Source organism: Apostichopus japonicus, chromosome 8, assembly GCF_037975245.1.
Source record: "Apostichopus japonicus isolate 1M-3 chromosome 8, ASM3797524v1, whole genome shotgun sequence".
In the NCBI taxonomy this organism is placed as follows: domain Eukaryota; kingdom Metazoa; phylum Echinodermata; class Holothuroidea; order Aspidochirotida; family Stichopodidae; genus Apostichopus; species Apostichopus japonicus.
Window position 1 is genome coordinate 42891406 of NC_092568.1, and position 17973 is coordinate 42909378.

Consider the following 17973-nt stretch of genomic DNA (forward strand, 5'->3'; position numbering starts at 1 on the left):
GGGACTATAGTCATACAAAACATGAACTTACAACATATGGGACTATAGTCATACAATACATGAACTTACAACATATGGGACTATAGTCATACAATACATGAACTAACAACATAAGGGACTCTTGTCATACAATACATGAACTTACAACATATGGGACTATAGTCATACAATACATGAACTAACAACATAAGGGACTATAGTCATACAAGACATGAACTTACAACATAAGGGACTATAGTCATACAATACATGAACTTACAACATATGGGACTATAGTCATACAAAACATGAACTTACAACATAAGGGACTATAGTCATACAATACATGAACTAACAACATAAGGGACTATAGTCATACAATACATGAACTTACAACATATGGGACTATAGTCATACAAAACATGAACTTACAACATAAGGGACTACAACCATACAAAACATGAACTTACAACATAAGGGACTGTAGTCATACAATACATGAACTTACAACATATGGGACTCTAGTCATACAAAACATGAACTTAGAACATAAGGGACTACAACCATACAAAACATGAACTTACAACATAAGGGACTGTAGTCATACAAGACATGAACTTACAACATATAGGACTCTAGTCATACAATACATGAACTTAGAACATAAGGGACTATAGTCATACAATACATGAACTTACAACATAAGGGACTATAGTCATACAATACATGAACTAACAACATAAGGGACTATAACCATATAAAACATGAACTTACAACATAAGGGACTATAGTCATACAATACATGAACTTACAACATAAGGGACTGTAGTCATACAAGACATGAACTTACAACATATGGGACTATAGTCATACAAAACATGAACTTACAACATAAGGGACTATAGTCATACAATACATGAACATACAACATATGGGACTCTAGTCATACAATACATGAACTTACAACATATGGGACTGTAGTCATACAATACATGGACTTACAACATAAGGGACTATAGTCATACAATACATGAACTTACAACATATGGGACTCTAGTCATACAATACATGAACTTACAACATAAGGGACTATAGCCATACAATACATGAACTTAGAACATAAGGGACTTTAACCATACAATACATGAACTTACAACATACGGGACTGTAGTCAGCAACTGAGTTGTCAAACAGCTGACTCTGTAACTTAGAATAAGATACACTTTAAGGCACCGTAATTACTTAGTTACAACTACTAAGAAATGTGCAGAGTGGCTTGTCTGGATACTCTTCAACTGTAGTTCGTCTATGGGGCTTGTCGGCTATGTTGGATGGCATCTTTAACAGACGGACATCAGATAGTGGTGGTTGGATAGAATAGAATGTGAAACAGTACTTACAGTTTGGATCCAACACCAAATAATACAACAAAAGTGGCGGCATCAATTGTGAAGTTGATCCAATCACAATATAGGTACAGGACAGTTAATTTAATAAATGTAGAACAACAGACCCTTTTTGTCAGCCAAATGGGATACAGTCAATGAAACAGAATGCGATGAACAGAATGGTCTTCAAAGAGAAACTTCTTCTCAAACTAATCAGCTTGTCTGTCCATTAAATTTTCTTAATTTATGAAAGCAAATAATTTGGAGACAGATACTTCAGGGTACTCTGGGTAAACCAGACTTCCACTAGAACTGTAAAGTTGGAAATGTTGTAACTTAGAATTTCCAACCTATTATTTGGACTGTAACTATTAACAATGATTGATAAGGGTTGGAATGAGAGAGAGAGCAGAGAGCATGGGCTGCTAGCTTGCTCTTATACTAGAAATAATACCTGCAGCAAATGGTCTCATCTATCCCACCCTACTTGCATACACTTTTCTCATTGGTCTAAGCACACATACTCAATTATTCATGAACTCTCTAGATTGGTCAATACTAAAAGTGGAATATTAATTAGACATGAACTATAGTCACAAGATGACTCATTTTGCTGCCAAAGAGCTCCATCCCCCAAACCAGACAACCTGTCTCCATCAAAAGTAAAAGGGAACATAATATACAATTTAACGATGTAGTCCTTAAGGACATAACCAAAAACAAAGGCACACAAGTAACTGTGGTTGGAAAGTACACAAGAGATGGTCAATACCCTGCCCATCTACAGTATGTTATAGCACCATGAAGTGAAACAAAGGAAACTGTTGTATTACAGAGCCCTATTGTACCCAAGGAGCTTTATCTACACCTGAATATATTATTTATGCTTTAAATATTTCATCCATGAGCTGATGAGGCTTGCCACAAGCATCAACTAGTAGTATATTATAGCACCATGAAGGGATACAGAGAGAACTGTAATATTACAGAGCCCTATTGCAGCCATGGGACTACACATTCACACTTCTGTATAAGTCAGATTTAGATATTCCACCAGATATATTGACCTCATCCAGTATTGTAATGTTATGTCAATTCCAGATTCGAGATCCAAGTATGGTGATAGAGAAGCTCAACAATAGCAAGATGTTTGAGTGGCCAAATGAGAATATGAGACATCAAGGAGGACTAAATGCATGGAAAGGATGGTACCCTGAGGAAGGCATGGAAGGGACTGTGGTTCATGTCTGGGGTCCATTTCATTTAGAGAGGAGTAAGCGGTCTCATTCAGAGAAAACTATTCTTCTCGTCAGGATGGATGGTGGAGGAGGCAGCAGCAAATACGTTCCTATTGATGAGCTTGGCATTGTTGACCTGGGAGCAGAGGTTTGAATCACTGGGTATAGTTGACCTGGGAGCAGAGGTTTGAATCACTGGGTATAGTTGACCTGGGAGCAGAGGTTTGAATCACTGGGTATAGTTGACCTGGGAGCAGAGGTTTGAATCACTGGGTATAGTTGACCTGGGAGCAGAGGTTTGATTCATCATGTCATAACTGCTCACTCAAAAAGAACCATCTGTCCATAGTGAGAAGAGGTATTCAAGAAGAGTTGACAAGTTACCCAGGTTTACGAGACCAACCAGAAGAGGTAGAACCTTTATTTCCCTTGTTGTAATAGTAACAATAGGTGTGGGAATATATTTCATGGTTTGCAATCAGATGGGATGGTTACTTAATTTCATTCATGTTAGTATTTATAATTTAACGCAGCATTGACAAATGTTTAAATCTTTCTTTAAGCCTTAAAAAATTCTTTGGCAACTATTGGATGTGATGTCATATCATTGATCAATGTTTGGGTATGTTTTTTTTATAAGAACTGAAACTTTTTTACTGTGAAATGTATTTAGTTTACTTCTAAAAACACTTGTCAATTCAATGTATTAATGCTTGATTTGAAAGTGTAATGTATAAATTGTTTTTATTATGTGATAGCATGAATATGTATTGTGCTTCTGAAGGCATTAACATAATGCATTAACATGATGTGATAGGTAGTGTACTAATGAACAATCTATTAATTAGTTACATCACTACTTGGATAGGTAATGTATTAATGATACATTATTTTTATGAATGTTAGGATAGGTAATGTATTAAGGAACCCAGCTTGATATGGTAGCACAATGCATAGGTAATGTTCTTGTGAATGCATGTTTATATGAATGCTGCAACAGGTAATGTGTTAAAGAGTGCATTTTTATATGAATGCTGGAACAGGTAACATATTAAAGAATGCATTTTTATAGAATGCTTAACTACATACTAATGTATGTAATACCCTGATGTGTAGTATATACTGCACCAGTTATTATATCTTGTAATAATAACTACCATACTTAAATATTTATGTAATACCCTGATGTGTAGTATATACTGCACCAGTTATTATATCTTATAATAATAACTACCATACTTACATATTCATGTAATGCCCTGATGTGTAATATATACTGCGCCAGTTATTATATCTTGTAATAATAACTACCATACTTACATATTTATGTAATACCCTGATGTGTAGTATATACTGCACCAGTTATTATATCTTGTAATAATAACTACCATACTTACATATTCATGTAATACCCTGATGTGTAGTATATACTGCACCAGTTAGTACATCCTGTAATGATAGCTACCATACTTACATATTTATGTAATACCCTGATGTGTAGTATATACTGCACCAGTTATTATATCTTGTAATAATAACTACCATACTTACATATTTATGTAATACCCTGGTGTGTAGTATATACTGCACCAGTTAGTATATCTTGTAATAATAACTACCATACTTACATATTTATGTAATACCCTGATGTGTAGTATATACTGCACCAGTTATTATATCTTGTAATAATAACTACCATACTTACATATTTATGTAATACCCTGGTGTGTAGTATATACTGCACCAGTTAGTATATCTTGTAATAATAACTACCATACTTACATATTCATGTAATACCCTGATGTGTAATATATACTGCACCAGTTAGTATATCTTATAAAGATGTATACAAAATGTATTAATAGCCAAGATAAATGGATTTTCCAGTGTTTCATGTACTCATACTGCCACTGTGAACATAGTATGCTTTGAATATCTCAAAGTTTCAAGTTTTATTCTTTTGAATTTTGAAGTCTTTCACAACTGTACATTAGTAAAACTGCAAACCAAATTGTACATTTAAATGTGATAATCAACCAGAGGCCTGCAATACTTATCTGTAGAGAACCTCAATTGTTATTATATGATGTTATATTTTAGTGGTGGTTGCTGTTGGGCCTAGGGGGTAGGTGGGGAGGGGTAGGGGACAACAGTTTGAAGAACTTGAGGTATAGATGTATATTTACAGTGCATACACCACATAATGCAATGTCTGGTTATATGTAGAGCATTTCTGTTTTTCTTTTGCAATAGTTATTTTTATTGTTTTTTATGACTGCCACATGAGCAGAAAATATGATGTTTACTATGAATTATGGTCAAACTTAAAAAAAAATCATGTTGAACTAAGGATTTGTTCAAGTTTATATATCAGTAACTCTCATAATATTGCCAGTCTGGAATTCATTTCACTAATCAGATAATAATCATGATGCAGTTTACCAAGTTATGTAAAAGTTTCTTCAAATCTATTTTCCTAGGAGAAAGGGAACAGTTTGTTCCATATTAATGGTCATATTAATGGTATACTACAAAAGTAGAAATAGAACTTGTATAAAGGTAAAATACTACACAGAGGAGAACAGAGCTTATGCAGTACCGGTAGTAAACAATACACTATAGATTGGAATAGTTGTTTGTGTTATTACAGAATAGATTCAATATCATGATTTTTGAATCATTACAATATATATCTGAGAAAGGTGTCTGATTTATTATACTATATATGGAATCTCAAGACAGTGATATGTAGAGAATGTTTTAAGAAAAGTGAAACATACATGAAATAACATATCAAGTTTCCCTGTGTCTTTTGTGATAATGTTCTGTGTAATTATTGTAGGAAATAATTGATGTTGTTTAATTTCACCTTTATTGAATCTTAATTGGTATGTAGATACCTCTTAACCAATTCTTGGTTGGTATGTTTTGGTAGAAGTCAAAGGTTATAATAGTTTGTAAATGGTCAAACTGAAAATCTCTAAAAGGCTTTGTCGATATGTGGATCTCATCTTAAGTATGTAGGTACCTCTTAGTGAAGTTTGGTTGCTATTGCTTTTGGTGGTTCAAGGTAACTATTTCCATAATTTACCAATGATTCCATCATGTAAGTTAGAAAAGTGTTTAGAGATAGATTAACAAAGTTAGTCCTCTTTGTGGAGGGCGGGAGGGGTAGGTTGGGGTGGCAATATCCAGGAGAGATTAAAGATTGCCTATATGTCTTTGATATACTGTTTTGAGGGAAAGTGGGTTTGGCAGTAAATTGTCCAAATATTTCAGGAAGGAATGATATATTCTACAGTCCTTATCAATTGGTTTGTGTCTACAGTCCTTCTCAGTGGTTTGTGTCTACAATTGGTTTGTGTCTACATATGTGTATGATGAATTACTTCTACAATGATTATGGGAGTTGGAACACTGATCGTCTGCGACTAAATTTGTGGCCAAATTTACTGGTTTCTAAATCAATATTCTAACTGAGTAACATGTTTAACAGCATGAAATCACAATTCAGTAAGCAGAAGTGAAGGATTTCTACAGCAATGTTACCAATGTAGTATCATTCCTAAAGTAACAAACTATGGGAAGACAAAAAAGTACCTGGTGACTGATGAAAGTTTATACACACATCATCCCTAATTATTCTTCTAATTTACAACCCTTGGCTAGATTCAGAAAATGTGTTAAAGACAAAGAAGGGGGAGAGGAAGTAGACTTATCAAAAGTCCCAACTACATCTGTTAGACTCAGACAGAGACTCACCCCCAATTCTCCAAACCAGTGATTACATCATTTTTGGGCAGCTTACAGAGACTCCCATTTTTCTGCTGCTACTCACTGATTCATTAAACCATGTGCTGATTAATAGTTACTAGAAGGAACTATTAATTACTTGCATGATTTCAGTGTGGTTGTGAATGGATACTGATATTTCGTTTGGCAGGTGCATAATTCATTGTAATGAACGGAGTTCAATGGCAGTCCTCGTAACCCCCAGTGCGATTATCATGAACTTGTATAATTCATTGTAATGACCGGAGTTCAATGGCAGTCCTCGTAACCCCCAGTGCGATTATCATGAACTTGTATAATTCATTGTAATGAAAGGAGTTCAATGGCAGTCCTCGTAACCCCCAGTGCGATTATCATGAACTTTTATAATTCATTGTAATGAACGGAGTTCAATGGCAGTCCTCGTAACCCCCAGTGCGATTAGCATGAACTTGTATAATTCATTGTAATGAACGGAGTTCAATGGCAGTCCTCGTAACCCCCAGTGCGATTAGCATGAACTTGTATAATTCATTGTAATGAACGGAGTTCAATGGCAGTCCTCGTAACCCCCAGTGCGATTAGCATGAACTTGTATAATTCATTGTAATGAACGGAGTTCAATGGCAGTCCTCGTAACCCCCAGTGCGATTAGCATGAACTTGTATAATTCATTGTAATGAACGGAGTTCAATGGCAGTCCTCGTAACCCCCAGTGCGATTAGCATGAACTTGTATAATTCATTGTAATGAACGGAGTTCAATGGCAGTCCTCGTAACCCCCAGTGCGATAAGCATGAACTTGTATAATTCATTGTAATGAACGGAGTTCAATGGCAGTCCTGGTAATCCCCAGTGCGATTAGCATGAACTTGTATAATTCATTGTAATGAACGGAATTCAATGGCAGTCCTCGTAACCCCCAGTGCGATTAGCATGAACTTGTATAATTCATTGTAATGAATGGAGTTCAATGGCAGTCCTCGTAACCCCCAGTGCGATTAGCATGAACTTGTATAATTCATTGTAATGAATGGAGTTCAATGGCAGTCCTCGTAACCCCCATTGCGATTAGCATGAACTTGTATAATTCATTGTAATGAACGGAATTCAATGGCAGTCCTCGTAACCCCCAGTGCGATTAGCATGAACTTGTATAATTCATTGTAATGAATGGAGTTCAATGGCAGTCCTCGTAACCCCCATTGCGATTATCATGAACTTGTATAATTCATTGTAATGAACGGAGTTCAATGGCAGTCCTCGTAACCCCCAGTGCGATTAGCATGAACTTGTATAATTCATTGTAATGAATGGAGTTCAATGGCAGTCCTCGTAACCCCCATTGCGATTAGCATGAACTCGTAACCAACCAAACAGGTCAGGTTGGTCCTGCAGCGAGCTGTTCGTAAATGGTTTCATTTTGTAAGTCACGCTACATTCTTACATGTACAGGTAATTTTCGTTGCATGCCCACAATGTTGATAGGCCAAGATGATCAGTTAATTTATATAGAGGTTGGGGTTCACATTTGAGCAGCCTACATCGAGATTCCCGTTACGAGGTATTTGATCGGGGTATCAATATTGGTATTTGGAAAAGCATATCAATTCGTACTGTTATTGTATTTCATTAATAGGCTAGCTTAGTTGGTGTTAACCAAAGAACTTTACAACCGAATTACCTAAATGTCAGATAAATGGGAAAGGCGTAGAAATATCACAACATGGTAAACGAGCCACACTTAAGGGTTCACGTAGGTGATATCGGCAGCGCTATTCATTTAATTAATCCACCACTGCAAACTATTTATAATACACCGATATGATCCGTCACAGTAAATGTTTAAATGCCTGCATTGCCAACGTTAGTAAAAAATATCAAAACAAGTTATACACATTTAACCTGATGGTGTCTACGGCACAGTTGAATGGGTTAGCTTGATGGTGGAGGTTTCACCCTCAGTGATCCAGTGGTGCATGTCGATCTGAATATCCGTAAAGGCGGCGTGAAGTAATTAAAGATTACATTCAGTTCCTAACATTTTGTCGTACAGACACATAAATATATTTATATTTGGCAATTGAATTAGTATTAATCACATGGTGAAAGCAAATTACAAAGTAAAATAAGTACATAAATAAATTTAAAAATTACAGTTGCACTGTGTGTTTGAACAAAGACAGGCCTACATAAAATGTATATTGTAACGCCCCTGTACCCCGACCGAGCGTTAGCGTGGGTTATCAGGCAGCTGGAGGCCACCTGATGTCAGGGCAGGGGAAGGGGGGGGGCGAAGACTTATGCTGGCAGGGCTTGAACCAATACACACACAAGAAAGAGAACATAACATAACATAACAATTAATATTTATATAGCGCTATTCCATCTAGATCATAGCGCTTGTGACACAGACACAACTTAGCATGGAAATAGGTGAGTCTTAAGATTACTACGAAATTGAGAGATATTGTCAGTTTCTCTGATAGTACGAGGGAGATTGTTCCATGACTGTGGACCGGCTACACTGAACGATTTCTGACCCAAGACCTTGTTCGTTCTAGGAACATTCAAGCGGGTTATGTCATGAGTAGAGCGGAGAGTTCTTTGGGGAGTATGGAGTATAAGGTGACAGTAGATTGGATAAATAAACAGGTGCAGTATTGTTCATGGATTTAAAGACATAAAGACAGAGTTTAAACTGAATCCTTTCCCTTATTGGCAGCCAGTGGAGTTCTTTAAGTGTTGGAGTAATGTGATCTCTCTTGGATATGGAGCATATCAACCGGGCAGCATTGTTCTGCAATCTCTGAACTCTGAACTCTGAGAAGAATATAGTTTAAGAGAACTGGGTCTCAAATCAACAATTTAATAGCTTAATTAACTTTCAACATACACTTAACACAAATAAGGCAGTGACTTTCTGCCGTATACAAATATAAAAGCAAACAACGGGCAGAGATTCACTTTAAATAAATAACCAATAACTACGTACCAGGGCGTGGGCAGCACGGCTCTTAAGAATCACGAGAGGGAGTACCCGACACGGGGCGCCAACGGCAGACTGAACAATACCGCCTAATGTGTTCCCGCCCCGATTAACTCCTGCAATACCTCCGGGGAGAGCCTTAATTTGACCCTACCTCCGGTGTCTATAATATGCAAAGAAGCCAACCAGGACGGGAAATTATTACTTAAACAATACAATACGAATTGGCGCCCGTAGTCAGCCCTCACTCCCAGACCCGCTCTCTAAAATAAATAAACCTTGCCTTTGAAATAATACTTTACTGTAATAGCCGTTGTCACTGTTCCCCTGACCAATAAGGGAATAGTGCTAACTTTGTTAAATAAGGCGAGGATAACAGCTAGGTACTTGACTCCATAAAGAACTCGGACATGTGGGTGTATAGAACAGAAAAATATAGTGATACAATTACCGACTGAAACACCCTCCACGTTAATCACACCCTCCACGTTAATCACACCCTTCACATAAATCACACCCTTCACCTAAATCACAAAAGGGAATGATTGAATTATAACATAGGAAAGTCTAGAAATTAAGAAACTTGATCTCTTTTCACGTCTTCTGATAAAAGTTCGGTGAGCTTCAGGTCGCTGTCACTGTTTCACCAACTCGTCTTTTGGGCCACGCCCTTTTTAGGCCAGCGCCCCTTGTCTCTCTTTCTCCGCTGATGATGGTCGAGAATTCACTGGGCTTTGACTTGCTCCCGCTCCCCAGGTACAGACTGGCGCCACGATACATCCACACAGAACCGGTTACTGGTCAAATTAACTCAGGGGGTGACAATAAATAACATATGTTTTTTTTGACGTATAATATGTTGGCCTCGCAGACTAAGCTTCAAGCATCTCAACAAGCCTGAATACAACTTAGTGCCCTCACAGGGTCTTACCACAACAGCAAAAATAACCAACCAACCACGCCCACAGAGGACACAGCCAGTCTTGTACAACTGTACCTTTCAAACCCTGGGAGTCAAGTGAGGAATGTTCTCCAACTCTGAAATGAATGCATACCATGTACTGCCCAAACATTACTTAACATAGTAGTTTTTGAATCTTATTCGCTTATACCCATTCATAATTTTATACTTCATACTTCATTTAGCATTTTTAATTTGCTACCTTCTAGTTTTATACTTATATATTTTACTTGATATTTATCTATTTTTGTATTGTACAAGCAAGGGCGGCGGAAGCACTTTTAATCTGGGGTGGGGGGGGGGGCACCGACATCAAAGGGCACTTTGCAGAAATTCGATTGGACTGATGCAGCCTTATATTTAGTACCCTTTATAACTCTTATTGTATTATCTTATTTGCGTATACACATCACTCCATCAACGCCCCCCCCCCCCCCCCTTCAAGGAAAATATGCATACTAGCACTGCAATATCCAATGTGCAAATTGGGAAACAAGGAACAAGTTTCTTTATAGACAAAATGAGGTGAAATCATGCTAGTTGCTAATGTAGGAATCTTCCGAATTAGAGTTTATTTCTTGTCAATATCTTAACAAATTTTTCCATTCGAAATAGCTTTGAGTTTGACCCACAGAAATTCATTAAAAGTCAGGGGCGTAGCCAGGATTTGCAAAGTTGTATGCACGACTAACTGAGCGGAGCGCCACCATCGGTTGGCGCGGAGCGTACAAGAAAATTTTTGGTTTTACAAACCCCTCAGATGGCTGGAAACGGCCCTTCCCGAGTGTTCATTCTGGTTCCCTGGCCTCTTGCTAACTTGAGACACCTCAATTTTTATGTAGAAAAAGGGCACATTTTTAACCTGAGGAAAAGTGGGGGGGGGCACGTGCCCCCTGTGCCCCCCCCGGTTCCGCCGCCCTTGTGTACGAGGGCCTCGTGGAAGATTAGCTTCGGCTAAACGAGTTACCCTCTCAAAATAAAGTTTAAATAAATAAAATAAAATAAAATAACACAAGACAAGACACAAACAAGACAAATATGCAGGACACAAAGGGATAAAGCTACTACCTTCAAGTCAGGCTCAATCTAGGTTTTGCCATTCAGAGTCACTCAAGTGATAAATAAGGCAATGCAATAGGGACTAGTATCTGCTATGACAGCCGTGCTGCTCACCGCTGGTTTCCAGTTCTCTGTCCGAACTTCAACGATATCAATTAAGTTTCCACAACACAAAATACATAAGAAAAACAACACCGTCTTAATGAAACAAGGTATAGAGAGCAAGTGAAAGTAAAATAGATAAACGCTAAACAGAACAACTCGTGTAATAAAAGAGCGAATGCCTGGAATGCTGGTGATGGCAGACGACGGGGAGAGCGAAAGAGACCTGCATAATAAAACAAAAGTAAATGGAATGGTGAATGAATGGGCAACAAATTGCGGGGTAAATTATTCAAACAAAACTCGGGGAAACATATTCTTAGTAGCCCTGGGCGTGTTCTAAATACGGGGTACACGCATCCCGAACAACCCAGGGCGTAACACCACACCCAAATCTCTCGAAAGGACTCGCCCTCGATTGTCCAAACACACTACCCAGTAATATAATACAAATGACGTGGTAGATCAACTTACACAAATTCTATACTTCACCAAACATATTCGCTCCTTCTCTATATATACATGTGTAGGGGACCCCGGCCTCCTAGGCGACCTGAGGCCCCGAACTTACAATTCTAGAATTCGTTATATCTACAATCTATCACCACCACAATTGGTATTCTCCAAGACAGCATTTCCGTTCATCTCAAAAAAAAAGATCCTTTCCATAACGATCACTGAATCACTTTCCGACCTCCATGCACAAAGGTATGGCTTTCTCAAACATAACGTTTCAGTTTCAATCACAGTACCTTTCTACAAATTATTCAAATAGAAGCGAGGTGATCAGTCAAGCTAATATTGTTCGTAATCTTGCATCCACATTGGTGGGCGACGCTTCTGCTTTAACAATTCTGGGGGCCGCTCCCCCTCAGTCTCAACGACATCCTCCAACTCCTCTTCAAGAACTTCCTCATGGCCCTTTTCAGTTATATGCTGGCGGGGGCAATTTCTGTTGCAGGCTCTACCATAGTGCGCTCCGGTGTAACCCTCATTTGATTAAGTTCATCGGGAGTCACATATTTCTTTAACCGGTCCACATGAACTACTTTCAGTTTTGTGGAATCGATGTGTCTAATACGATACAAACAGTCTGAGAGTTTGTGTGTGATGACAAACGGTCCATTCCATCTCAACTGTAGTTTGGGAGATCGGTCTTTCTTTTTTGCATGTACTGCTACCCATACTTTGTCTTGGACCGAATACGAAGATGCCACCTTGGCGATGCGTGCATCATAATACCGTTTTTGTCGTTTTTTGGCCCAGTGTGTTGTGGTCGCGTGCAATGCGGAAAGCTTTTTTCACACCTCTGGGCGAAGGTCATGACATATTCCGAAGTTGTAGAGGCGACCACTGTTGAGATTGGTTGGCCGATCATCAGTTCTAGTGGAAGTTTAGTCTCTCGTCCCAGCATTAGTAGATTCGGGGAATACCCCGTCGTTTCCTGCGGGCTTGAATGAATGGCCATTAAAACCAAAGGAACATGTACATCCCAATCTTTCTGACTTTCATTTACATACACAGAAAGCATTTGCTCTAACGTACGGTTGAACCGTTCTACTAAACCGTCTGACTGTGGTCTATATGCAGTAGTTCTTGTCTTTTCTATCCCTAGTAACTTACAAAGTTCCTTAAACAAATTACACTCAAAATTTGACCCTTGGTCGGTATGAATAATCTGTGGTACACCAAAGCGTGCCACAAACTGTTCAGCTACTACCGACGCTACAGTTGCAGCCTCCTGATTGGGGACCGGATAAGCCTCTGTCCAACGGGTAAAGTAATCTGCAATTACAACAATACATTTATTGCCATTATAAGTCTCTGGAAGGGGGCCCAAAACATCTATGGCCACCCTTTGGAGAGGCTCGCCTATTTTAACAACTTTCATCTGCTCCCTCGATTGGGGGTTGGGAGGCTTACGACGGGCACAGAGCTCACATTTTCGACACCAATTTTCAACATTTTAAGATCAAGGGTAGAAAACCACTTAGCCCCTGACAATGCATCTAAGCTATCATCTATCCTAGGCAATGGAAAGGCGTCTTTATTAGTAACGTCATTTAACCTACGATAGTCTATACAAAACCGCAAAGAGCCATCTTTCTTTTTCACTAGTACCACTGGGGAGGACCACGCACTCTTAGAAGAAGAAATGACGCCTTGCGTCAACATCTCATTCACTTCGGCCTGTGCTTCTACCCGTTTATGAAAGGGCAGTCTCCTATGGAGCTGTCGGATTGGGGTTGCATCACCCGTATCAATGCAATGCCTAACCAACCCAGTCCTCCCCAAGGGGTCACCTTCGCAAGAGAACACACTACGGTTATCCTGCAAAAACTGCCTCAAAAGAACACGCTCACAATCGGGTAAACCCTCCCCACTTCGATGGAGCAAATCTTCCATCTCGGCAGGTAACTCACTGGTATAATTGTTCTCTACCTCCTCTACCTCCACGACGTTGGCAATGGGGGAAACTATGCCTACATGGGTCCCTTTGTACAATTTTACAGGATTCGAAGTACCATTAAACAGTCTAATAGGGACAGTCCTTCTAGAAGTATCAACTAAAGCACGTCCAACCATACCATGGCGGCTTTCAGGCACTCCGGGTTTAGTTTCCAGTAGAAGAGGCCCTTTCAGCTTCCCCGGGGGCACTCCATATTTCAATTCTAACACCCCTGATACCATAATCTCGCTCTCTGCAGGGATAAAGACTGTCTCAACCAGTGCTACCCTAATTGGCTGATCCAGCGGAGTCTCACATAGAGGAACAGCTAAGCGGGTCCTACCAACAAACAATAGGGGTTCACCTCCCAATTGTATCAAACATTCATGTTCTCTTAAAAAGTCAATTCCAAGTAAACCAGGGGCAGTGATACTGGCAACTAGGACTTGCACTGGAATCTTCAGGGTGTGAAATTTGAAGGTTAAGTTACATTTACCTTTTACTTGGAGTGGCCTACCATCAACACCGGCAAAACTGGCTACCGTCTCAGTAAGTGGAGCCAAATTACCTGCAGAGCATAAACGCTCCCATGTCTGAACACTAATGATGGTAGTACCAGCGCCAGTATCTACTAAAAAAGGAATCTCGGTATTAGAGACACATATATTTGCACACAAATCTCCCCCTGACTTGACCTTCTCCCCACTTCCATAACGTTGCAGGGCTTCACTTCGCTCAGTCGAGGGGCACCCCTCATCCCCGACTGACTCTAGTTTCCCGATCCCTGTCTACTTGGCTTAGAGGGGCAGTACCGGCTAATATGACCTAACTGCCCACACCTCCAACACTGCATGGGACCAGGCCCAGACCCAGTCAAAGGGGGTGGCGCTGGCGGACCTTGCTGAACAAATTGACTTAACCTAGCATTGTCCTCCAAAACTTTTCCCAATTGTACTTCCAGCCTATCCAATATTTCAGTAATTCCGCCAACCGTATCCGACGATGCCGAAACAGTATAGGCAGAACGTCGGGATTTCATCACCCCCTCTGCCTGGTCAATAGCCTCCACCTCAAGGGCAAGATGCAGAGCATCTTCTATTGTCTTGAGTCTACCCCTTCGAACAACAATCCTAGCATCCCTGTCACGTAAAGCACCCAAAAAAGACTCTAGAGCTAACTCGTCATGTGCTCGCATATCAAGGCCGGGATAAGCCTCTAGTACTTCCCGACGGATTAAAGAGCACAGCCCAGGTAAGGTCTCACCCTCTGCCCGTACTCTAGATCTTAATTTTGCCCTTCGAGCGCTAGTCAGGGCCACTGGAGCAAAAAATCTAGAAAGTGCGTTTACAGTGGTCTCATAACTACCACGGTCTGTAGATGATAGTCCCATATATACCTTCTGGGCGTGCCCAGTTAACTTAGCTACCAGGATTTTTGATTTTTCTAATTCCGTCCACCCATTAATCTCCGCACAGACTGTAAAATGAGTCAGCTAATGATCCCACTTTCTTCTCCCATCATAACTATCTGGCATAATAATAGGTTTACGGAACGAGTCACCTAAGGCAGTTGAATTACGAACCCCTCTGCCTGGCGAAGTACACCCATTATAATACCAATCCCTATCCTGGTAAGATTTAATTGACAAACCTCAGCTTCTCTCTCCAGTGCCTCTATCTCGGCATACGCCTCTCCACAGAGTTCCCTCGCTCTCTCGTCGTGCAGCCATCTCGCCTCCTTCCATAATCCAGGCGTACTTAAAGGTAAAGAAACTTGATATGATATTAAATTGTCAAAAAACTAACTCACAATTACCATGTGGCTCCAAAGCCCTGCCAGCTAATATGAAAAAGGGGGTGGGGATGGCAAAATAATCCCACTTCTGACACCAATTTCTGTAACGCCCCTGTACCCCGGCCGAGCGGTAGCGTGGGTTATCAGGCAGCTGGAGGCCACCTGATGTCAGGGCAGGGGAAAGGGGAGGCGAAGACTTATGCTAGCAGGGCTTGAACCAATACACACAAAAAAGAGAGAAGAATATAGTTTAAGAGAACTGGGTCTCAAATCAACAATTTAATTACTTAACTTGAAACATACACTTAACAGAAATAAGGCAGTGTCTTTCTGCCGTACACAAATGAAAGCAAACAACGGGCAGAGATTCACTTTAAATAAATAACCAATAACTACGTACCAGGGCGTGGGCAGCACAGCTCTTAAGAATCACGAGAGTGAGTACCCGACACGGGGCGCCAACGACAGACTGAACAATACCGCCTAATGTGTTCCCGCCCCGATTAACTCCTGCAATACCTCCGGGGAGAGCCCTAATTTGACCCTACCTCCGGTGTCTATAATATGCAAAGAAGCCAACCAGGACGGGAAATTATTACTTAAACAATACAATACGAATTGGCGCCCGTAGTCAGCCCTCACTCCCAGACCCGCTCTCTAAAATAAATAAACCTTGCCTTTGAAATAATACTTTACTGTAATAGCCGTGCTGCTCACCGCTGGTTTCCAGTTCTTTGCCCGAACTTCAACGAAATCAATTAAGTTTCTACAACACAAAATACATAAGAAAAACAACACCGTCTTAATGAAACAAGGTATAGAGAGCAAGTGAAAGTAAAATAGATAAACGCTAAACAGAACAACTCGTGTAACAAAAGAGCGAATGCCTGGAATGCTGGTGATGGCTGACGACGGGGAGAGCGAAAGAGACCTGCATAATAAAACAAAAGTAAATGGAATGGTGAATGAATGGGCAACAAATCGCGGGGTAAATTATTCAAACAAAACTCGGGGAAACATATTCTTAGTAGCCCTGGGCGTGTTCTAAATACGGGGTACACGCATCCGAACAACCCAGGGCGTAACAATATGTCCAAAATATTTCCCTCCATTAGCAAACTCCTCTAGTTCCGCCTTTGTCAAAAACATTTCTGCGTTTTCGACCTGCATTTAGTACTTAAAAAAGCCTACAACCCCTCACCTTTCTGGCGCATATTGTTTGAAATGCGCCGAGAACTCTAAGACCCTCCCTGGAAAAAAATCCTCTAGTGTCGCCATTGTAAAAATCATTTCCGCGTTTTCGACCGGCATTTAGGGGGAAAATCTTATACCCCCACCCCTTCCTGGTGCATTACAACTGAAATGTGCTTAAAACACTTTTTCACCCTCCCTTGACAAAATCAACTAGTTTCGCAATTGTAAAAACAAAACATTTCCGCGTTTTCGACCTGCCTTTAGGGAAGAAAACCCTACAACCCCATCACCTTCCTGGCGCATATTGACTGAAATGCGCCCAAACTCTCCACCCTCCCTTGACAAAATCAAGTACCAAAAATATACATTTGACGGACCTTTAACCAAATCAAAAGTGATAAAACTCTGAAAACCTTTAAACATGGTATCTCAAGGTAGGAATCATGAATACTTCTCATACTTGGTGTGTGGGTGCATCGCATTGCGTACAAGGCCCCTATTGGTTTTGGTGGAAGTGTGTATTACCACGTACAGAACACTGACTTGTGTTTATCATGCCATATAGTGTAAAATTGTGTACATCAACAGTTATATTATGAGAGCTATTTTTGGTGAACAACCAGAAGTCTGTTATATTGAAGTCATCAAACCTCAATGCATTTTGTATTCTGGTTTCAAAGATTTTCTATTGTGGCTACCGGTATATTGCATCCAATTTACTGCAATTTCAAACACATGTTTGGTTCTTTGCTTTAGCGAAATGAAGTTATGTAGTCAGGTTGGCGTGTGCGTGTATGTATGATGTGTGTGTTAGTTCTGATGTATTCTATTTGTACATTAATTAATTCATTGGACCATTAGTCATTTGAAATTTATTTTAGTTATTAGTCTTCTTACAGTGTCTTGTTGATATGTTTGATGATACTGTGGTTCCACCAGTAACCACATTAGTGCTAAGTGTACAGTGTTGGGTGTACAGTGTGCAGTGTTGCAAGATATGTTCAGTGTTGGGCTCTTTTATTCTCTCAGTGTCACATGCACTGCAGGAT

General features: G+C 39.9%; 1 protein-coding gene and 1 long non-coding RNA gene across 4 annotated transcripts in view; one reads left to right on the forward strand and one right to left on the reverse strand.

Annotated features, from left to right (window-relative positions):
- The window catches only part of LOC139972105 (pecanex-like protein 1), a 72852-nt gene extending 67454 nt beyond the window's left edge, over positions 1-5398 (forward strand). For all 3 annotated transcript variants that reach the window (XM_071979041.1, XM_071979042.1, XM_071979039.1), the window contains one exon: positions 2469-5398. In XM_071979041.1, the coding sequence (XP_071835142.1) occupies positions 2469-2759 (291 nt within the window). In that variant the 3' untranslated portion in view covers positions 2760-5398. The remainder of the gene's footprint in view (positions 1-2468) is intronic.
- Positions 5399-9352: 3954 nt separating this feature from the next.
- Positions 9353-16786, reverse strand: LOC139972106 (uncharacterized). The gene is made up of 2 exons (XR_011794583.1): positions 14433-16786; positions 9353-13272 (listed from the first exon to the last, which is right to left on the reverse strand). It is a non-coding gene; the product is annotated as an uncharacterized lncRNA (long non-coding RNA).
- Between the last annotated feature and the right edge of the window lie 1187 nt (positions 16787-17973).